At 42.7% G+C, this 23,987-nt stretch overlaps 1 protein-coding gene across 18 annotated transcripts in view; it reads left to right on the top strand.

Annotated features, from left to right (window-relative positions):
• SOX6 (SRY-box transcription factor 6) overlaps nt 1-23,987 on the top strand; it is a 1,055,545-nt gene that overhangs the window by 1,007,939 nt on the left and 23,619 nt on the right. For 14 of the 18 annotated variants that reach the window (XM_069623758.1, XM_069623756.1, XM_069623746.1 and 11 more), the window contains one exon: nt 16,745-16,978. In XM_069623758.1, the coding sequence (XP_069479859.1) occupies nt 16,745-16,978 (234 nt within the window). The remainder of the gene's footprint in view (nt 1-16,744; nt 16,979-23,987) is intronic. The other 4 variants (XM_069623760.1, XM_069623752.1, XM_069623761.1 and 1 more) reach the window with 1 other exon arrangement.

Below are 23,987 nucleotides of genomic sequence, written 5' to 3'. Positions count from 1 at the left end.
ATCTTTTCAGGCTCACACATGTAGGATGCCTCAGTTTGGCAGTTCAATTTTATTTATTTATTTAGTCATTTGTATAGTGTACCAAACTCGAGGCATTAAGGCACTGGTTACATTAGGTGCAGTTTATGAGTCAGAAGCGCATGGTACACACGTGAAAAGTGATGAGAACAGTTCCATGAATACAATTAACAAGGATAAGATACTTTGAGTCTTGTGTCAATAACCACGGTTTGAGGCATTCGCGGAATGTCCAGAATGACGATGCGATTCTTAGTGATAGTGGTAAGGCGACAGCCACTACCGGGAAACTGTTAGCCCTGGCTCTTTGTAGCTTGAATCTAGGGATGTGAATCCAGTAGGAATGGGAAGCCCTAGTAGGTCTGTTGGACTGTGATTTGGGAAATTTACTAGATGAGGATCTTGGTGCCGAGCTTGAGAGGCATTTGTGCATTATGGTGAGGGTTTCAAACAAAATGCGCTCGCGAATGGGCAACCAATGAATATCTTTCCTGGCACGTGATATGTGGAACGTTTAAAGCTGCTCTTACCGCATTATTGTAGATGATTTGTCATTTCTTGATATCAGCCTTCAAGGAGACTGCAGAGAGGGCGTTACATTAGACTAATCTTGAGAGAATAAGCACTCTGGCGATTGTGATGCAGCTGTCCGCAAGAGGGACGGTCTGCAGGCATTAATGAGTTTAGTAATATAGGCTGCTGTTGAGGCAATTGTCTTAAAATGTCTTGTTAGTGATAATGAAGAATCCAAGAGACTAGGATCGTATTAGTGTCAATGACGAAGTATTTATAGGTCAAGTTTATTTAGTCGAGTCTGGGATTCAATGACAAGCACCTCCATCTTGGCATCGTTAAGGCATAGGGAATGTAATGCCATCCAAGCTTGAATGGTTAGGTACATTTTGCCTAGGAGGTGAAGGAGGAGTTAATGACTGAGGAGATGAACAAGGCAAGCTCTTTTGCACAGTCTTTGGTGATTGTGGCTGGGCAGATGTCGCCTTGCCATCTGGATGGCTTTAGGCCTTTGATGATTTTGGTGACATTAGTGGCAGAGATCGGTCTGAACTCGAATAGGAGTGTGTGGGAGGAAGGGGGAGGCTTAGGGATTGGTGGCTGCTCAATGGTAATTACTGAATATTATTTGGCAAGGATTTTTGCTTGTAGGGTTTAGATTGTATGCAATAAAGCATTTTGAATATTGGGGCACCAGGTGAAGGTCTTTGAGACAGTTGGTGGAGGGAAGAACTGGGGATTCAAGTTCTCGTAGTACGGCAAAGATTTCTCGGGTACCAGAGTTGGCTTTGGCAAATCTGTCATTGCAAGTATCACTTTTGGCTTGTATTATAGCTTTTTTGTATGTTTTTGCCACAGAGATAAAAGTATCTTTATTCTGGTCTATTGGGTGTTTTTTCCATGTGGACTTGGCCTCTCTTTAGGTGCAGCGGAGGGATTTAAGGCTTGGTGTAAACAAGGCGTTGAGGTGAGCTAACAGTTTAGATTTGCATTTGCTCAGGGGTGCCACTTCCTCAATGGTGTGGAGGAGTGATTGGTTATATAGTTATTTCAACCCTAGTTTCGGGGTCCTCACTCTGCGGTAGGTAGTCTGTCAGAGGGTCTAGCAGCGATAGTAAAGTCTCTGGTGTGATGTTCTGAGTATTTTTGGTGAAGGTGGCCGGTAGGGAGGGTATGGGTTGGGTGGTTGATTGATCAATGGGATGGAGAAAGATATAACATTATGGTCTGACTAGGGGAAGGACTCATTAGATGAGATGGTGACATTACAGTTAAAGTCTGCAAGCCAGTCGAGGGTACGGCCTTTATCATGGCAAGGGTGTGTGGTTCGTTTTTGTGAAGCCCAAAGCTTCTAGCGAGTTGGCTAGCGCAATTTCATTGAGGTCTGTAGGGTCCTTAAATCCTAAGTTTACATCACCCATGAGAAATATTTTGGAGGTGGGCTTGGCCTCCAGCGAGAGGAGGTATACAGTGTCTAACTCAAAGGAGAACGTTGGGCCTGGTCGTCTGCATATACGGTGCAAGGTGATGGTGGGCATACAGAATAATGTTAGTTTAATAGATAACAGTTCCCCTGATTGAAAGACTAGGTTGTGATTACACAGATTGGCAAGGAACATTTAGCAATGATGGCTACACCCTCTTCCCCCTTTGGTATCAGCTCTATCTTTCCTAAAGATGTAATAATTATCAGGAATGTTTAGCGAGAGGGAAGGACCTGCTGCCGTGCGCAACCAAGTTTCTGTAACTGCTAGTAGGTCAAGATTATTCGAGGTGATGAGATCATATACATCGAGTGGGTGAGCCATTTGGGACCTGGCATTGATTAGTGCTCCTTTGAATGGTGGTTGTATAATAGGGTGAGGAAGTGTTGATTTAGCAATTGCTTGGAGTGATGGTGAATTTGTTTCTAAGAATGGTGGACTCGTCTTTCCAATGTGTTTGTTAGCCATGGTGTTGGGTCTTAGGGATAAAGTGGTGATGTTAGGGCCCTTTAAATTGATCAGAGGACAATAACATTTTCTTTATCGGCGGGGCTATGTGTGTTTTGAAAAAAACATGGGTGTATTTCCTTTGGGAGTGGCACCAGTGGCACTGGTTGCAGGGGCGACAGGAGTCGGTACAAGCTTGTCGGGCAAAGCAGCGTGTACATATGCAAAGGCAGGAGTATCACGTGCATTTCTCTCCACATGGGAGACAGGTAAGATCACATTGGAGTCTACATTTTCAGTGGCAGGGGCTGCAGGTGTAGTTCTGCTAACCTATGAGGCAGGTGGGAGTGCTTTTGGTCAAGCATTGTTTACAATTTGTAGGCACTATTTGTCTTTTCCTTAGATGGGGTGCTCAGAGTAGTGGTGCACATGATGTGGTAAGTAGCAATCAGCCATATGCACCTTTGCACTCTCACCTGAGAATATTGTCGAATAGCTCCACACACATAATAGTATGAACTAAATCCGTCCCTGGTCCGTGCAGAGTGTGACGTTGCTATGAAGTGCAAGCAGCAGGTCTCTAAGTGACATACAATATAGGGACCTAACAGGCTAATACTACATGCATCATATAAGAATACCATTAATTGATTTTAGGTTTTCTTCCCCCAAATATTCAAACTGTTGATTTTATTGCATGTATTGCTAAACCTAAGCCTCTCATAAACATTGTATATGTGTTTATTATTTTTTCGAGTAAGTTCTGTGTCCTTGCCAACAAATAGCTACCGTCCCTAAAGGACAATACCAGAATCTTAAAATATGCCACTTGGGGGACCTCTGCACCACTCCCACAAAGCTGATGATTCAGGTAATGAGTGTACAGATGGAACAAAAGGGGGCCAGGACACAGCCCCGCCTCACCCCTTTTAATTGATAGCGGATAAGTCACGTTGCCACTTCTACTATATCCAACTGTAGCAGTATTTTTCCTGTGAACAGCTACTATGACGTGCAACTCTCACAGGGTCCCTACAGCCAGCAGTGCGGTCCCCCCTAAATAAAAGGCTGCAGCCAAGTCCATATTCAACATTACATTCTCACGTTGAGCAAATGTGGATTTAGCTGCGATCAGGTACAAATTTTGCGACCATAGCTTTGTTCCAAGGCCGACTCTAAAGATCAACTGATAGGATGAATGGTCACGGGAGGATAGCTCAGGGGCAACGCACTTGCCTTAGAAGCAGGACGACGCAGATCAACACAGGTTTGATCCCCGGGTCTCCGCTTAGAGACTTCTGGGTATTAAGCGCGTTATAAATAACCAATTTTAATTAGGTTCATCCACCCATGCTTGGCTTGTGACCTCTCTTGAACTATTCTACCAAAGAACTTAAAAGAGTTACCTAACAACAATATTGACCTGCCACTAGTTGGAGGGACCTTTCTACTTTTTTAAAAATCTGATAAATTATTGCAGGTTTCCAGCTATATAGGTAACTTTGCTTTATGACCATGGCAATAAATAACCTGGTAAGAACTGCTGCTCATTTATCATCGTTGGTCTTGAATAGTTCAGACAGGATATAATTGGGTCTGGGCTTTTTTGCTTGCCCGTAACATGAGAATTGATGATACTTCTTTGAGATTTGAGAGGAAAAAATAGCAAAATCAACTGATGAACGCAGAAGCAACAAGCACTCTAGGGCTGATGGCTGAACCAATATCATATATATTCTACGCTATACACAACCTCAACATGCTGAAGCCATGAGTCCTCCATGGTAGTTGTCTGAGGCAACTGTTGCCATGGATGTGTTGGCCTAGTTGCGGCCATTTACCAGAAAGCAGGAGACATTTAATCCCACGATTATTTAATAAGCTTCTATGGAATAAGTGTGTGATTTTTTAAGAGATGAAATACCTGTCCTCGCATTATTAGGCAGGTTGAGGGCATTCTCCTTTTCCTATAATCGTTATGAAAGTATCTTTTGCTTGGCAAGGCACTTTTTAGATTAGTCCAATACCTGATGTAACTTAACAAAATACTGTCAGGGGTAGATTCCTGGGATAGACATCTTTCAATCAAATTCACTTTCTCTACGATTAGCTGTTACATCTGCCCTGGTATTGTCCCATTACATTGCAATCTATGTCTGTTTGCTGTTACAGTTCCTTCTGTAATCGATTTGGCTTGGCATACCTTAGAGGTCATTACTAGTAAATAATGTTCAATGGTCAGAGAGAATAAGGAGTGATGCTTATACTTAATATGTGACAATACAATCCATACACATGGCAAATGAATGGAAAAGGGAACGTGGTGATAATTGGTCTTCCATACAGAACTTTCTCAAGTCCCACACAGGAATGGTGCACACTTTCAGTGTCCTGGCCAATGTAGAGGGGTCCAATATTAACAGCTGCAGATTGGCAGAAAGAAGGTAAATGTACATATCAATTGGCAAATGAGCATACAGACAAGAGGAGAGAGTTACCATCACATTATTATCTCACATGTTGATCGATGGCACTGTATGAAACCCATACGCTGCTGAAACTGGTATCTTTCTATAGACTCCCCTGGAAGATACATGCTCAAGTCATGCTCCAGAGGACTAGCTGATTGTGAGTCTAATCCAGATATTTGAATCCAACTTAGTGCATATTCAAATGACACACAAATATTTGGTGTTGGGTTTAGCCGGCATTAGTGGCAGGGACATGAGGTAAAGTCTGTTAACTGCATATGTGATAATATTTCGAAAGAATCTTTAGTGCATTGTGTGTTATTTTGTGCAATCTATCATGACCAATGGAGCCAGAAAGATCAAGCCTTTGTAACTCCCGGCATTAGCTTTGTTAGGTAAGCATTAATATATTGTTTAACTAGTGAATGTCCCATCTGTGCAACACGCAGTTGCTAAATATGTCAGGTTTTCATGACAACAAAGTTGATTACTGTCCAAACATGTTATATGACACCAGGTGTAATGACCATGTAAGCACACCTGTGACTAATTATAACCTAGTAATGTTGAGGGTAGCAAGTAATAAAATCGGCAGCAACAATACTATTTTTAAATGTTTGCATTGCTCTTCTAAAACATCACTATTTTTTCCCATCGTAACAGAACAATACTTGTATTGCTTATGTTTCACTGCACCTTTGAGTGGCTGGAGGTTTGAGGGGCAGTAGTGCAGCGGGTGATGTGTAGGATGAGGCCCCTGTTTTATTGAGCTAAAAAATAAGTCCAAAAATCACAATTAAACCTTCAAAAAAGGGACATGGGCCAATCCAACTAAATGGGGAAGGAAGTGTGATGCATTCACAGGAAAAGGCTGTGCTTGTTTAGGAAGTGACGACTCCCACGTGTCCAGCAGGAGAAGGATAGCATTGAGGCCAATGGAAACACACCTCAAAAAAGGTTGGAGTGACAAGGGGGCAGTAAGGGTGAGAAGGTGCAGTAGGGCAGAGAGAGGGCACATTGCATGCCACCACTACATTTCGGTCGGGGGGAAATTCTCCTGGGGTCGGCTGGGCCGTCCGCGGACCTCCGGGCAGGGAGGCCCCAACTCCTCCCGCGTATCCCAAAAATGAGCATGAGGCACACGCAAGAAGCAAGGTGGTTCTGCTGTTTATTAAAAACAGCAGTGATGGGTCAAGGATCGTACGCATCCGTCCTGACACTCTCTCTCTCTTCGTGGGGCTCGCAGGCCCTTTTTACCTTAGTATGACGCGCTACTTGCGTCACCTGGGAAAGTTAGCAAAAAACCTATTGCCACTCTGGATTGGTTCCTCGAGTGGTAGGGTTAGTATAGCATACGTATAGAGAGCGCTGTTAGTGGTTGAGGGTCAGTCAGGTGGTATACTTGGGTTGTCCCTTCTATTAGATACATGAAAATTGTTACATGAAGACCCCTGAGGATTGGCTAACGTTAATGGCGTCAGTGATAAGTGCCCCATGTTCTGATTGGTCCACTCGCGAGCCCCCCAGTCTGGGACCATCGTTGTTCCCAGCTCGCGGTGCACCTGTCATTTGCAACAATGTATAACTATGGGTATGTGCAGACAATGCAAGGATTTGTTCATATGCTGGAGGGCAGACTACTCCCACCGCCGCAGATGTCCATTGAGTCACTTCATTGTTGCTGCCTGTGTCTCAAAACGTGGGATCCAGGCGCCTCCTTCCTCCTGGGTCTGGCACCCTGTCAGGTTCGGCTTGGTCACGTGAGGAGAGACCGTGGTTGAGGCAGAATTCTGCACATTTAATATTGCATTTTCCACTGTGTGTCTGGCTTAGTTTACAGGTGTGACCTTGGCTTCGGCTTGTGGCATGCGAGTTTGCAACATTGTGCCCTTGACTGTCTGTTCTCGCCGGGCTCATTCTGCAGGGTCAGCAATTGTACTCTTGCTCGTTCAATGTTCATGGAGGCTCTTGCTTGCGGCCTACTTGGGCCTGGTGCATAGGTGTGGATGTTTGATGCACGGCGCTTTAGGTTATGGTATCATATTGCTTTATCCCCAGTATCATGTCTTCGTTATATTTCTCATTGCAATGCATGGGTTAGGAGAAGCGTCAGCAAGCATTTTAGATGAGTTCGTTGTGCGTCTTGCGTTTCTGCATTTTGAAAAACCTATGTGAAAAATAATAAAGATGCGCGTCAGTGGGTGTGTCCGTCACCTACGTCATAGCACTGAATATGTTCTTCGTGTGGATTGGTGTGGGAGTGTCCAGTGTGCATGTTGGCACGGGTGTGCTGACCGTTGGCTAGGTCGTCATGGCATCTCTAACGATGTGTTTATTTACTGTTGAATGGTTCAGTCGAGTTCATCCATGCCGCAGGTGTCGGCATGGGCAGGCTGGTGGGCAGGCTGGTGGGCACATCTGTATGTTCCTGTACCAGGGTATTTGGTCGTCTGGTAGATAGGCAAACTCCTCTTGTGGCGGGTGTCTGGGCCGCGATCCTCTAGGCCAGGGGCGTGAGGGGATTGGTGGGAGTCTTTTGTTCCATTCTCCCACTTCATTTCCATGAGAGGGAAACCAGGCTTAAACAAGTAATACACCCCACAAAAAAGGGACATAGTTTGGTACAATCGACTGGGGACAGAAATGGAAGAGGGATTCATTCAAAATATATAATCATATTTTCATGTTTTTGAATCCCAGGTCCGTCAGATGTGTTGGTGTTTGTTTTGCTCACTTCCCACTTTTGTTTGCATGTCCAGCCACTATTTCTGGAAGGGTTCATTTTTCTCGATACGTGTATTCCATGGAACGCCAATAAAAAGTGCAGCTTTATTTGGTCACTGGACTTTTGGGACAACAGTGTTCTACTATCGACTCTATCACATGCAGCACTCAAAGGCCTGAGTTACAAAAACGTCTTAACATGGGAAAGTCCCATTGAAAACATTTTTGTAAATCAGGCCGTAAATCTTTAATCTGGTGAAAACAGTACAGTTTAGATACTGCATCTCTATCTATAAACCCTTTATCACAAATAGTAGGGATTGTTGCCTAGCACTTTTTAAGGTTAGCCCATGCATATTATATATGTTTTAATGGCTGGTAACATTCTGTATGTGTATTGAAATGTTTGCTATCGACTTGTTTTTATATACAGGGTACAGAAGCAAACACAAGTCTTTGATTGAAAAAACATGGAAGAAGCTCTTTGTCATCCAGGAAACCCCCAAAAAACGTTATTGTTTAAAAATATGTATTATTATTATTATTATTATTATTATTATTATTATTATTATTATTATTATTATTATTATTATTATTATTATTTGTGTTTTGGAAAAACCTAGCTCGGGAGCAACTAAGCAAGCAAACCATTGGTAGCAAGAGTTTAACAAGCCATCAAGTAAACATTAGCAAGGACTATAACAGTGCAAAATGAGGCTGGGGAGAGGACAAGATAGCTAGAATGAAGGTTACACCATGTTGACCTTGAAAGAGCCAGGTATTCAGTTCTTTCATAATCTGAAGGGAATTCCAGAAGACTGGATTGCCACTGGGATAGAGTCTGAGAGTACTGGATCATAGCGTGAAAATGACTGTTTCCTAGTTTTCTCTTTGCAAGCCAGTGTAGTTTCTAGTCTGGATATAGTTTAATGCGAGATAACTGTGTTCCTCCAGAGTTTAGCCAACAGGGAGAACAGCATACAGTAGGAGGTTGCATTGCATAATCAGCACAACGTTTTGACCCAGATCCTGGCCAGGATGGTGAGCCAGTGAAATTCCCGTAAGGTGGCAGTGATGTGTTAAAACATCCTTGAGCCAGTTTTGAGGCTGGTGTGTAGTGGGCAACTTTTGAGGAGCCAGGAGACCTGTCAGGACTCCTGTGGGGAGGGTGTTAACCTCATTGATATGCAAGAAAACGAGATCCTGCATCACTGTTTAGAAATCTGGGCCAAAGGAAGTACTTGATGTTGCTGAGTAGCGTGATCTGATACCAAGCTTTTTAAACCTTTTTCACAACGTGTTTTTGGAAGGATAGATTGATATCTTCAATGAAGCCCAGTCATTTGGTGATATGAGTGTGTGTGATGAAGGCTGAATCCATCCAAGCACATTTGGACCAGCACCCTTTGAGTGGGTTCTTGCTTGGAAGGGTGGACCAGGAGAACACATTTGGTCTTGGCAGGGTTAAGCTTTGAGTAGCCAAATGTTATTCAGGTGTGAGTTGTTCAAGGCATGAGCTAAGGTGAGCAGTATCTTGTTGGCCCTTAGCCCTTAGGTGCAACTGTGCATCATCTGCGTACTAGTATAGTAAGATGTAGGTGTCATCTAGGAGTGAGGCCAGTGGTTCACTATAGAGATTAAAGATTACCAGGGAGAGAATGGAACCCTGGGTGACTCCACATGTGATGTGGTGGTGTTCGGGCCTGAGGGAACACCTCCGAACAATCTGTTGTATGCCAGATTGGTGGAATGTGAACCATTTCAGAAGGGGGCCATAGAAAGCCATCCTTTAAGCAAGCAGGGTGAGTAATGTGAGATGGTTAACACTGTCAAACACACCTGACAGGTACAGGAGGACTAGTAGGAAAGAGTCCCTTTTATTGATCACCTTAAATGTGTTGTTGACTACCTGAATGGTGCCTGTTTCAGGGCTTCATTTGGGGTGGAACACAGATGGTTAATCTCGGAACAGACCAAGTTGCTTGATTGTTATAAGTACTTGATTAGCAGCTACATCCTCAATGGCTTTGCTGATCGGTGCATGGTATAAATCAACATAACATAACATACACTGGAGGCTTTGGATAGCCTGTTAGTTTGTTACGTCTTCTGGGTCAAGGTTGTTTTTTTGTTGTTCAGGAGTGGGTGTATAAACAAACCTATTTAGAGAAATTCTCTGAGGCATTTGCTATCATAGGAAGAGGCAATAGGGCAGGACGGGTATGTTTTTTTAAGGATGGTGTCCGGGAAAATGTCATCGGTGTAAGAGTTTTGGCAGATTGTGAGACTGGAGAATAGATGGAATTGTCAGAGACACTTTGAAATCTAGTTGTACTGTCAGGAATGTTCGGAAGTCCCTCCCAGCAGAGTTGAGGGGAACAAAATCAGTGAACAAATGAAAGAAGGATTCATACAGACACTACAAAACTGCTGAACCTGTAGCAAGCGTTTATCATGAATATGCACAAGGCCCCGGAAGACAAGGCGAGCCAGGTCATTTTATCCAACACCAAAATCCCTTTTCCCAATATTTCCTCGTCTGACAGTTTGCTGTGTGGTTCTAAGGAAAGATAATGTCAAATGTAAATGATTTGGTAGTGTGGAAACAAAACCTTTCAGTCTGGTACTTTCCATTCTAACATTCCTGCCCCTCACCCATGCCATGGTCCACAAGAAAAGCATGTAGCAACGTTAAATGGAGCAGCAATTATGTGTGCCATTTATCTCCTAAAGAACTGATTGATTTTGAACATTCTCCACTCCTTTTCAAATCGTGTTTTTTTCCTTCTCGGCAATTTGAAACAACAGGCCGTTCTATTTTGAATCTTACATTTCTTTCCATAGAAACAATCAAATGATACAGGAAGCGATTTTGCAGCTCTGCAATTGTCATGCAGACGTTTTGTAAAGTAAATAAATCTAAAGCCGGGGTTGTAGGTTTAGAACATGAAGAAAGTGAAGAATTATGTAGAAAGAAGCGTCTGTGATGGAAGACTGGTCTGCTGCTCTGCCACATTGCCAGAATCATGCACCTGTTTGACGCATCAGTAAATTGCTTTCATAAATGGTATTTAAACACGATTTTTCGGCAGTTCATATAAGAGGTTGTCATGTTACCCCACTCATTGGTTCTCATCCTCAATCTTACATGGGTAAAATATCTAACATATGGTCTGCTGGTAGCCCCCAGATTTCAAGATCCAGCAGATTGCCTTCTGGCCACTCTGGCAACGTTGCTACCATGCAGGTTTAGTAAACACTATGGCCTGACAGTCAGCAGAGATGGCCACATAGGGACAGTGAATTCGGATTGCAGGTCCCGGACAATGCATATGTGAGGCATTCCGGACACGTGATCCTAAAGATACAGCACCATGCAGGTCCTCCTAACAGAAATAGCCGATGTCTTCTGGCGTTCAGTCATCTGCACGGGGCGGGTGAAGAGGTATGGGGTGGTTGACGAGGGCTCAGGGTGACATCATAGACATGAATGCGAATCTCAAGTTGTATGCATTGTGGATTTTCATATGTATTGTTTGTACTAACACAAGTGCATAGCAAGTATTGAATTGTTTGCTATTTATTCCATGTTTCACATTACTCAAAACTCTGATAAGGTAGCATTCATTATTTTACAATCCAAAATTAGCAGATTAAAAATACTGTACTTCTACGGTGCATGCTGCAGCCATTGCCTTTTGGTAGCTGTGATTTGGTTCCTGTATTAACAACAACAATCCAATATAATGTTTTGTTTAGATGTTTACATTCTTTAATACATTAAGTAGTTAATGATAAGTGATAAGTGTCACGATCACCCCTGACCAATATTATAAACACAACCCCGTGTAGGGACTTTTCATCAAAACTAATGTCATATCTGACATCATCAGTGATGTCATCAATGACATTTGTGATGTCATCTTTGATGTCCTGGGGATTAGTCTTAGCAGTGCACGGTGGTGGCGTGAGTTATGGTTGCTTAGTTCACCAAAACTGCAGATTTTCTGGCGCTTTTCTTTTATACTTGTAACCATAATGTCCCTTTAACAAAGTTTTTCACTGAATTTCATAGGTTTTTATTAGTGCCACTTAACCATAACGTCCCTTCAAAGAATATATATATGTATATATATTAGAAGGGTACACGCCAATTTTGTTCATGCTAAAGCAAATACAATTTTTTAAAAAAATGCCTTTGTATTATAATGTACTTTTTTCTTGAAAACTAACTCCAGTGTGGCTACGTCGGCTTTGCAGATTCTTTGGGCAACACGTCTTAGTTGGGTAAAACAACATTTGATGAATATTACATTGAAATACCAGCAATGCCCAGTTTGCTTAAGAATGTGCAGGTCCATCAACATTACAGAAGCTTGGCATTGTATTACAACCTTCCCAAAAGAGCAAACTTGTCTAAATAAATGTCTGCAGCTAATGAAACCGAAGCCTTCCAGGCGATTATAAAGAATTACAAAAGTCCAGACAGAACCTATTTCCTGTGGCATACAAGACTTAAGACACATGAATCCGGGTATCGTGTGCTCGGTTTCTCCGTCTTTCGCGTGCCATCATGTATGCAACCAGCAATCAGGAACCTCTCCAGAGTACACATTACTCGAGACGGGGGTGCAGTCCAGATATAATATGACAGAGCAGAGAATCATGGGAGACCATCCTCTGTTTTCTTCTCAAATCAACAGGCATTGCCTGCTGCAGGGGTGTTGCTAGATGTGGAAAAGATCCGGAGCTACGCTAATGTCGGGACTGTCAGGATTGGGGGCTAGCTAGCCTTTTTGGTTGTAAGCTCTGAGATTCTATCCGGGCCTACAACCAAAAGTCCTGGGGCTATAGCCCCCTCAGTCCTCCCCTAGCAATGCCTCTGGCCTACTGTTATATTTTTCTTAAATAGGTGGGTGCTGGCTTCCTCCTTCATAGGTCCGTGCTGATAAACCCTGATGGCAATCACTGGGGCGTTATATCCTCTAGTCCTGGCAAGGGTGCAAACATGAGTTCGTCACTTCCAATAAACTTATCAAGCAGAGTAGCCGGAATGTACACATTCAGGTTGGGTGCCTCCCCCCAATAACCCTAAACCAGTTAAGGCCACACATAATATGCCATTTTGCTAATAAAACAAAGATATCAGAAACATGCATGTGTGACTGAAAAAGCAAGAACGTCGTCTAATAAGTGGCAAAGTCGTGTCACTGTGATGACGGGAAAGGTTGTGCATTTATTTGTACGCACCTTCCTAAAAGCAGTGCAAAGCGGGTGGCGAGATTGTAAAGGCAGCCACACCCTCATGGGATATGGGGATTATATAGGTGACGTCACGAGAATGGCTATGTGACAGGCGCGAGGGCTGTGGGATAAAAAGGGTGGGGGAGGTGTGCAGGCAGGAATAAAGGCACCTTGGTTCACAGCTATACACATTACTGGTCTGACCTCATCTCAAGCATGGCCCAGTTGCTGAAGTGCACATATACATAAAATAAGCAGTCAGAAAGGGTTATACGATAACCTGTGATTTATTGACACGTGCTACAAGGACCAAAACATGCCTGAAACAGGTACAAGGAGGGATGTATGGGATCCGATCAGGTTATGCCATTTCTAAATTGATTTGAAAAAGTACAAGAGGCAAACATGTTTTAACTAGAAGGAAATATAGCAATCTATGTGGGTGGATGAATGAATAATGAACGAACGAACGAACGAACGAACGAACGAACGAACGAACGAAGGAACGAACGAACGAACGAACGAATGAATGCATGAATGAATGACTGAATGAATGAATGAATGAATTAGAAGTGTGTATTGCACCCAAGACACCTAATTGCCTCTATGTCAACACCTACATTAAAAAATTATTCTCTAAGAGGAGATTGTGAATGCAGGAAACCACCTTTTAACACAGGATGTTTGGTCGAACATGGCAAATTATATGATTCATGTAGATTCAAGGGAGCAAAAGTACAGATGTGAGAATGAACACAATACCAGAGTAATGTATCAACTTTCTGTAGGACATCAGAAAAATGTACTGTTAGGGACTTGACATTTTTTTACTGTAGGACTTGGCAAAGAACAGGTGTGGTGGCCAACCCTCGATACATATTGGTGATCAATACAATACGTATTTACTCTGAGCACCTGGCCTCTGAATCAGGGTGCAAGGACAGCCACGAGTTGGACTTAGAGCAGCCACCCGCTACTGCAGCACCCTTACTTGTAACCCCATGGGTGTGTCCCCTTTGCACATTCATCCATTGCTTCCCACCTGGGCTCATGCATTAATCATCACATGCAGCATACATACGTGCATAGTCCTCTCTGATAGCAGACACCCTAATGCCAGGCATCCGCCTGCGTCCCAGGTGAAAGACGAAGCACCCAGCCCATATAAAGTGGCACGAGAAGTCTCTCGATGGCTCCAATGACAATAGGCTGCGGGCTCAGTGGTATTGCAGCCACCCCCTGTCATTTGCCTCTACCAGCGCCTGAATGTGACGCATGCCCACGATCAGGTAGGGCACGAAACGAAGGCTAGCTTCAGCCATACGCTGATATTAGTGGTACCATTATCAATGCCCCGTGCCAGCAGCCACCGGCAATCTCTAAACTGGAGCGTGCCTCTGAGGCGGAGGCAGGAGGAGGATCTGCAACGGGGCTTCTACTGAGGGAGGCTCTTCATGCTTTCTCCCACCACAACAAATGCCTAGGCGGGTGCAGAAAAAGCTCGCCCATCACCTCTGGAATAGTATCCATGGGAACGGTCAGGCAAAATATATATGTGAGCATCTGTCCTGGTTTCATGCACCTTCACAGCATGCATCTAAATCACTGTACTGCATAATTACGTGCATACTTTTGTGTACGTGGTTACGTTAACACATATATAGTTATCATGCATTTTGGGTGATGAGTGGCCTTGCCCAGACTGGGGATTGGCGAGCCTGCTCATCACACCTCTAAAGTGCTACAGTTGTTACCATGTGTGCAACGCGTGTTGCTTTAGTTTTGCAACCATGCACACCTCTTGCTCCTTTCTGAAACCCCAAGCGTTCATCCGCTCGCAAGGCAGATCCCACCAAAGAGAACCGGCCTGACAAATGCTGCAAACCTGTTCCCTGTCATTGTGCATGCATGCAAGGATATGCAATGCGGAATCAGTGTCACTTGTAAAGTAATTGCATTGAGGACACCATCAATTACCGGGGTGATCCTCCGGAGTGGGTCCTGTCATATCTGAAGGAGTGTTTCACTTCGAGGGTAATGTATGCCTTCATCTGGGCCAGGAGTCAGCACATTGCCTCGTGTTGATGGATACTGTCAGCGTGAAGCTCCCCCACATGTCACTGCACAATAAACACGCCTGTCATAGGCCTGTGAAGCGCAAGCAATTCATCTGCTCTGGTCATTGCATTTGAAATGGAATTAATGCACTGTAGGCGCAGGGGGGCAAACGTAGCAAATGAGCAATGCATACTGTGTTCTTTGTAAACTCTGGAGCAGGCCCAGAGCGCGTGCAGCCCTGCCTAGTGCAATGTATGATCGTGCTTGTTCGAGGAAAGCTGGAATACAAACTATTCCCTTATATGCCAAAGGGGTACAGATCTCAAAAGCGAGCAGTGGCAGCGGAGTTGCATACACTGCGACACATGAGTTCTTCTCACAAACCTGCACATTTACGAACTTATAAAACCGTGGGGGAATCATATATGAAAGACAGAAATGATACAACAGGATGTACTTCATGAGTACTTTATGGTGCCTTGAAATGGTTCGCAAATAGAACTGCGCTTTTTTTTAAATGAGGTTGAACAACGGTTTAAATTTCAAACCAACCCAATCAATAGCAAAATAGTGATGGCTCAAGAGTGGACTCACATCAAAGCGGTAAATGTATCGTTCGACTTTCTCCCACCCCATGTGTCACGTCACTGTCTCTCAGTAGAATAGCAGAAACTGTGATAAGGGACTTACTGCTTCTCTCTGCACCAGAGTATCACCAAAGGGCACCTGAACAGGTACCTTATTTCAAAAGATGTTCTCTCTCCTCATGACTCCTTAAATATTTGCACTGTAGTGTTGCCCAGTCGTACCTACGTACATCACTCAATTCAGGCACCTTCATTCTCTCTCCATGACCAAAAGGGGGTGCGCTGTTTATGTTCAGCTGCCAAGCCCACAGAGAGACCAGCATTGTCTTGAGCCAAACATCCAACAACAGTTTCCATATTATTTATAGTCCCACAGCTGAATGTAACATCAGATTCTCAAATTCCCATGGATGCAGATACTGCCTTGGGTACAGGGAGTTCCCCATTGGAATGGGAGTCCTCATCCCCTTGAGATGAGTCACTTCCAGTTAGTTCCCACCTTCCCAAACCCCTCGGGAGAGTTTTGTGATGTCGGCTTTAAGAGTGCTCCTACAGTAAAATAAATAACTTATTTTGTTCAAAGAAATCATGGCACTATTTCTATTAATTGAAATATTGCTGTTATAATCTTTATTTTCAGAAAGCATGGCTGCTTTGTTGTTTTCCAGTCCCCAATCTATCTCTAAATTAACTCCCATGCCACCTAGCTTCTGCTGTATATGCTGTATGTATAATGCATTGGAAGTAGATGTATCTTAAGTCATGTCACCATTGTATTGAATGTTATTGAAGGTTTTAAATAATAACACAAGATTCACTAGATTTATTGAAATGCCAGTGTATTGACCACAATATCATAGCCATGTGTATTGATAAATGGAGAAGGTGTGGTGTAGTTCACGTGTTTATGGTTCAAACAATTAATGTTATGTAATATTTCAATAATATTCGTGGTGGTACCAAAGTGGGTCTTGTTTCATTGCCTTAACTGATGACTTATGTGTAAATCCACTGACACTGTGTAGTATGGTAATATGGAAATTCAAATAAAATGCCTTTAATACATACTTGGAGATTGGAAACCTGTAAGCAAACGAGAAAGACAAGGTCCAGAAAAGAAAAAGGAACAAATGACGCTTTTTCAACCTAATAGTAATATTTTGCATGCATCTTGTTTCTTCCTGCCCTGATACTCCAGGAAGTAAGGCAATGAATGGCTCTGCAGCTAAACTACAGCAGTATTATTGTTGGCCAACAGGAGGCGCCACTGTGGCTGAAGCACGGGTCTACAGGGATGCACGAGGCCGGAGTACCAGTGAACCACATATCAAGCGACCAATGAACGCGTTTATGGTTTGGGCAAAGGATGAACGACGGAAGATTCTCCAGGCTTTTCCAGACATGCACAATTCCAACATTAGCAAAATCTTAGGTAAGTCTAAAATATACAAACGTGTTCATGAAAATAATAATAATCACGCAAATCATTGTAAAATACATGTATGTGGCACAGGATTGTTTCCAGATCCTTGAATAGTAAGTCTGATTCGATGCATTGGGGAAAGACGCATAACATTTTGAATCTCACTGGAGAAGTTTAATGCTTACGACAAGCTGAAAAAGAATTCTAAGCTGAAATACAATTGAAAATGTTTACTATACTGTCATACCTCAAAACCTTTTAACACTTATGGCCGATCAGAGTGCATTGAACAAGATGTCAGATTAAAAAAAAACGCAAGTAGTGTTTTGTATGACAAGGTGGGTTACAATTAACGTAGGCAAATGTGTCTAAATAGGGATTATGAATTTGGTTGTCAGAAAGTTCTAATGTCGAGTCGAAGGGCCCGTGCACAACAAAGAAGGGGTGTCCTCTCCCACAAACCACTACTACAATTGTAAAATGGCCCCTAACTCCGGTTCTAGAGCAAAGAGCCACGTTCAAATGTCAGTCAATTACTTTGTTCTATCCCTTTCTCAGAAGTCGCACCCTATCTAAAACTGCACCCCTATCCCCTTCTTAGAAACTTCACCCAATCCAAAATAGTACCCATGAAAATTGTGGTATTACAGGTTCATCATCGTGGAGAGAAGGCCCTGATTCATGGATTATTTGCACCGAAAAAAAAACAGGATTTGTGCATCATTCTGCCTGCAAATCCCTGTTTAACAGATAGCGCAAATAATCCATGAATCAGGGCCAAAATCGTCCTCTTGGAACTGTGGAGCAGCAGGTTAGTTGACCTCTGCGTGCCTCACCGAGCATGGCGTACTGTTAGCAATGGGGAACTGTCTCACGAAATGAGAAGAACATTGCCACCTCACCTCAGAGGAATAGCATCCCACCTTGCCTTCCGCAGAGCAATCAAAACTATGCTGTTCGTCTGAAACCCCCCCCTTACATTACAGCTCACCCAGTGTAATTCTATGCCAGTGTACCTAAACCACCCGTAAGCACCTTACACTGTACCCATGCAACCTATCTCCATACACTGACAGTTAACTGTAACCTAATTATGTAACGCGTAACTAAGACACATTCTTGAAACAGCGCTTCAATGCCTCTCGGCTTCCAGTGCACTTTATAAATGTAAAACATAAATAAAAATAAAATAATAAATGGAATGCTGCTTGATACCTTGAGCTTCTATCTCTGTAGGTAAATCCATGCCTTTCCTTCTTATTTTTGACCAGATCAACTGTCAATGGACCCTTCTGATTCTTCACCACGACGCAGCAAACACTACCTAACACAAATAGCTTCACAGCATATTTTTTAAACCTTTTTAAAGCCTACAACCTTAGTGACTAGAAAAAACACGTGTGCCACTTTTGAGCAGGGACAATACAGCTTGTACTTGACTCCCGCTTGTATTTGGGCTTTTGTTGAAGACTACATATAGTACAACTTTAAGGAAGTGCACCAGCGAGTAATTTACTGTCACCCTATACTTGTCCAGTTAAATTAAATGTTATATACACAATTGTTAACATCTATCTCCATCTCTATTCTGCTGCCACCATATTGCACTTTCTTTATGTGTCACAACCCATAAACTTTGCTTTATATCATCATCTTTAATATTATTGTACCCGAAAAGCGCAGATACCCTAATTTGTGGAGGTCGACATCACTGATACGAAAACCTCTGAAATGATTTGGTATTGTCTGAATTTTTAAAGAAACAGCTGTAAGTGAAAGAGATTTTTCAACAACAAAAAATAATTCAGTTGTTAATTACCTTTTGTATTAATTGTGTGAACAACTACATAATGCAGGTGGGGCCTAGTTAACTAATGGTAGCCCCCCACACAAACAACACATTTTCCCGTTAGGAAGTGACATTGGTTTTACATTCTGCATGTCCGCTGGTGTGTGGTCACTGCAGCTAAATCAGCAAAGGCTGATTTTGTTGGCTCAATTTAGGGCTCCAACATTTTGCCTCCAGATAAACGGACTGTTAGGAATTTAGTATATTATTAAATCACGTGTACCTGTTTAAGAAATAATGTTGAAAACGGTTCTGTAGGATCTGGTCGAATTCATTTAATAAATGTTTATTTTTTTGGAGTAGATTTTGCTTCAAATATATGTGGGGGATATCTCTGTAACCCCCCTTACATAAGTCCAACACATGATTTATGACCCTAAACCAACCCCACCCATATATTTGCAGCAAAAATCAGTGAAAGCAATTCGATGAATTTGAGTTTGATGAATTCTCCCACTCATTGATCTTACTATCCCATGGAAAACAACCTGCTCGGAACCTTTCACATGTTTTGCCTTCAAATGTTCCAGCATGGCTTCTTCTAGAGTGCTTGTTCCCAAATAATTTGCCCCGTGCTTCGAGGCCATGCAGAGTACACCTTATAAATGTGTCACTCACTCACCTAGTAAATAGAAACCAGCAAGGAAAACCAATACCTACAAAGAAAGAAATTGGGAGAACAATTAATGGTATTGATCGGTTCTTAATATCACCATCTACTGTTAAGTAGCTCCCCTGCAAACTGCATGAAATAACAACGGAAAGAGGTCGAAATGTAAATATTGGGGAAAGAGCATGCAACACCAAAAAATACTTTTCTAACCACATTTCGGCCCATCTCACTTTAGGTACATAATGGAGCTGATCGCTTTGAGCCTCTGGGTGGGAACAAGTAGCACGAATATGAAATATGATTAGAGTTGCTGCTGCCAGAGAAGAAGGACACGATCAGCAGCTCTAGCAATTTCAGCCAATTGCATGTGCACACTGCACAAGCAGAACAGAAGTCAATGTGTTGAAGTAACCATGCGTAGGAAAGCAGAGCGGAGGCGTCTGCCAAGCACATAGCCGCCGTGCTACCGTCAAATACATTATAGGTGTATTTTCCTTCAAATCCATTTTGGTAAATAATTGAGTTCTATGAATGTCTGGCACCGATGCATAAACAAATATACACTTTTGCTGCTGTATGAGCAAAATAAATGGAACGCTTTTGATGTCTGACCTCTCTCCGGGGGAATCGGAGGCGTAGCGGAGACTCCATGGTGAAACCTTGAAAGGGCATTTCTATTCCTTTAAAGTCACAGCCAGCACTTTTAAATGTTCACTCTCTGATACAAGATTTACAGATGCAAAAATTCAAAGGTCTGATTAATTAATTAATTTGTTGCCTAACTTGATGTGTTTAATTGAGTATTTGTCTGCGTCAGGCAGGTGTTTGTTCATTTTCCATAGGCGTGTGACATACTCAAAGTGTGAGTTGTCGGCATTACACTCTGCAACGATTCCTCTTATTTCCACCTATTTTTATGAGGTTACATGTGCAGTCCTCTTGGATTTGGAACACGCCGTGCACTGTTTAATGTTGGCAGTGGAAGGAACCCTTTTATTATTTGTGGGCCGTCAGTGAAAGAAAAATAAAATCTATTGAGTGTAAAGTATGTGCATTCATATACATGCCAGCGTTCAGCATAAATATCTCAAACACACTGGGCGTGAACCTAAAGGTTAGCAGCCCATCAAAAGTAGGGAGGGTATGGTTACAGGGAATAGAATGGACTGCGCCTAGTGAGCAGAGCAGCACAGCAGTCCCGTGTTTAAAATGACCTGTGCTCTACACCCAATTGCTTTTTGAAATGAACTTTACTAGTCAGGTAATGTCTGCTATGAATTGCATAAAAATGTACTAATCCTTAATGGAGCCTTCAAGCGCCTCGGGTCATGCAACCAATTGTCCAATTTCTCAGAATTAGACTGCGTTTACACGGTTGCTATAAGGCGATCCGGCTGCATCTTAGAGGCTACTCCAGAACTCAGTTCCAATAGCTTCCCTGGAACAATCGTTGTTACCAGCCTGAGCACCGTGGCTGCATGGCTTGAGGCAGCGCTTCTCCTGGAAAAATAGTCCTTTCATGAACAGTGTGCCAGAGATCAGTCTTTAACAGCTTTTGGAAGTTGAGGTGGTTTTACTGCTAATACCTCGGACCAGAGATGGGCTCCTTGGATCTGAAGTGTCTTGCCACCAGAATTAAACATCCTGGGCCTGATTCACGGAGTTTTTTTCCTATGGGATTGCACCATTATAAAATGCTTCTGTGAATCAGGCCCCCTGTGTCTAAGCGCGCAAGATGTTCTTTATCTGATAAAGGCTCCTTGAAATTGGGCTATGGTCTTGCCCAGAACATTTTGGGATCAATTCTAGTTAATCAAAGCAACTTCTTTGTGAATTGAAAAGCACTCTCCAGGTATAAATGAAGGGTAAGTCAGAGTGACCTCTTTTTTAATTGGGCATCATTGTGTGCCGGGTTTGTATCTAACAATCAACTTACTTTGCCACAGGCAACCAAATGAAATGTACCTCTCCTGGAGTGACCTTTTGCCATTTTCCCAATTTGAGAATAGCTCTGATGGCCATGTTATGCGAGTGACAGAGACGACTGATGACATAGTTACAGGCACAATCATATAACATTACCTGCTGTTATTCTGTCTGAAATGTATGATCTCTCTATCGTAATAGGAACAGAGAAGATGGGTTGCACTTGGCCAGAGATGGTTGATGGTGCCATTCTTTTTCCTCCTCAGAGATCGGTTTATTCACGGTGCATATGGCATATCACAGTTTCGCCTCAATGAGTGTCTCTTTCTTAAAAAAAAGAAATAATATCTATTTAAAGTTATATGCACCATCTAGAAAGTCTAAAAATAAATTGTGTGCGCTGAGCTAAAAGAGGTACCTGAGCAGCACCGCGTAATTATGGTTCCCTTGCAAATGTCAGGATCCAGGCTTCCTTGACTTGACTTCCATGTCTTCTCACGTGATAGACATGGAATACGCAGCAGCGGCTACAGTTCTTAGGAATTGTTACAGGCCCCAGCAGTGTAGGATCATTGTAACAGGACATCGGTATCCTGAGTGTATACCCGAATGGGCTGTGGCAGCACTTAGTACCTTGTGTTGGCTATGCATGCTTGCATTTCTTTGTAGGAGGAAGCCAACATAAGCAGTGCCAATTGCAGAATGTTGGGGGTCAGTGCCGTAAAGGTAGCATGCATTCAGGAACTGTGAAGCCTTTATTTCCAGCTATAAGTCGAGGACTACACTGATGCAAAGAATGGCAGATCTAGGGCAGCCACTGCGGAATGGGGCATATTGACACGCGGGCTTTAGCGGTATTTTGTTTATGCAGCTATTGCTTTCTATTGGCATTGCATTGCTGCCGGACAGTTACTTTGTTTCATGAGTTGTGCACTTTAATGTGTCTCTAACTATGATGCCCTTTCCATGTAATGCAATGCTGAAATCAAGTCGGGATAAGGCCTCCCATCTACTTTCCCATCTGTCCCACGCAAAGGTTGTGGACTTGATTAACATACCTGGTTGAATTTCCGGTCCTTTCTAGAATACCAGCATCAAAAAGCCTGCACAGATTTGGTAAGTAATGTTATTAATTAGCTCTCCACGATGTAGTGCAGTGCTGAGAGAGAGCGGGGTACACAAAGATGTGAACATCTAGTATATCTGTATCGCTCAGCCTCACATCTTCCTCCCGTGGACCGTGGAAGACAGCAGCTCTCTCCCTTTATCTTTAGTCATGAGCTTTGATATGTGCATCTTTTTATATAGCTCCCATTCATCCGGTCGCTCCTCCACCCTCATTTAGAAACTTGTGGGGTCAAGGATAAATTCAGCTGTGGCACTTTGCTTCAGTTTTAGCTGATGCGGTTCAGTGCAGCCAGCTGCTTGTTGGTGCTGTAATTTCAGCCATTGTGAATGCTGACTGACATTCTATCATTGGCTGCACAGATATGCAAGCAGGTTCTTTGTGGCACATCCTGCTGAGGAAGTGAAACATTTTAATGGTTTTATTTTTTACACCATTCGTTCGTTTCATGGAATGTCATGAGGCTGCCTTACAATGGTTCATTATGTAGCCTGGATTTTGAGGTACTTTGAGGAATGGATTGCATCAATATGTGAGTGGTAGCTGCAAGATGAATTTAGGAAACTTAAGAAACATATGATTCCTTTGATAAAAAGAATTGCAAATTTTAGGTTTCACATCCCACATTAATGATTCTGCGGCACCCACAATGATCTATCTGCTACCCTGCCATGTCATGACCAGCATGAACATCAAGACCTCAACGTTGGCATGCAATGGAAACTTCAATGCAATCTTTACTTTGTCTTGCTCTCTTTTTTGCACTTTTTCCTCCTGGAGGTCTTGTCTATCTGCGATCCCATCACAGAAGAAATACCACAGGCAGTAACATGACTCTCTGCTGAGAATACAGCTCTGCTAGGTGAGCACTGCTATCAACGATGATACAGTTACATATGAAGTTCACAAAATTAAACTCTTTTTGATTCCATCCAGTCTTAAAACCTACTAAAAGAGCACACCATTTAATGGTACTGACATCATTTTCATCTGCTAAATACAATATTTACCACTGGTAGTTGGAAGTATTGCTGGGCACAAATGATATGTGAACTGCAGGGAATGTGACAGAGAATTTAAGTTTTTTGTCATAAACATATTACTGTTACTCTCAGATAGTGTAAATGTCAGGTACTGGTAGCAGGAGCGGTGCTAGTTGTTTACCTTTTTTGACTACCACAGAGAGTATCCTAACTGCGGATGTTATTTAACATCATATATTTTCCTGCAATGAGGACGGGTGGAGGATGCATTTACTGACAGTAGCAATGCATTCACCATCAGTATAATTCTATCACTGGTGGAAATCAGGCAGAGTGGATTTTACTGCCAGACAGTATAATGCCCTTCACTAACTGGCAGTATTTTTCAAACAACTGTAGTGATACCAACTTTTCCGTAATGAGACAGCTGCTAAATCTTTTCCCCTGGGCATCTTCACTTCTAAATGTTATCAGTGCTTATCTGTACTGTGATTTTTTTATTATTAATAAAGGCCTGAAAA

This window comes from Ambystoma mexicanum, chromosome 11, assembly GCF_040938575.1.
Source record: "Ambystoma mexicanum isolate Mex_15411 chromosome 11, UKY_AmexF1_1, whole genome shotgun sequence".
Classification (NCBI taxonomy): domain Eukaryota; kingdom Metazoa; phylum Chordata; class Amphibia; order Caudata; family Ambystomatidae; genus Ambystoma; species Ambystoma mexicanum.
Note: the sequence above shows the minus strand (reverse complement) of the source record. Positions and strands in the feature narration are given on the sequence as shown.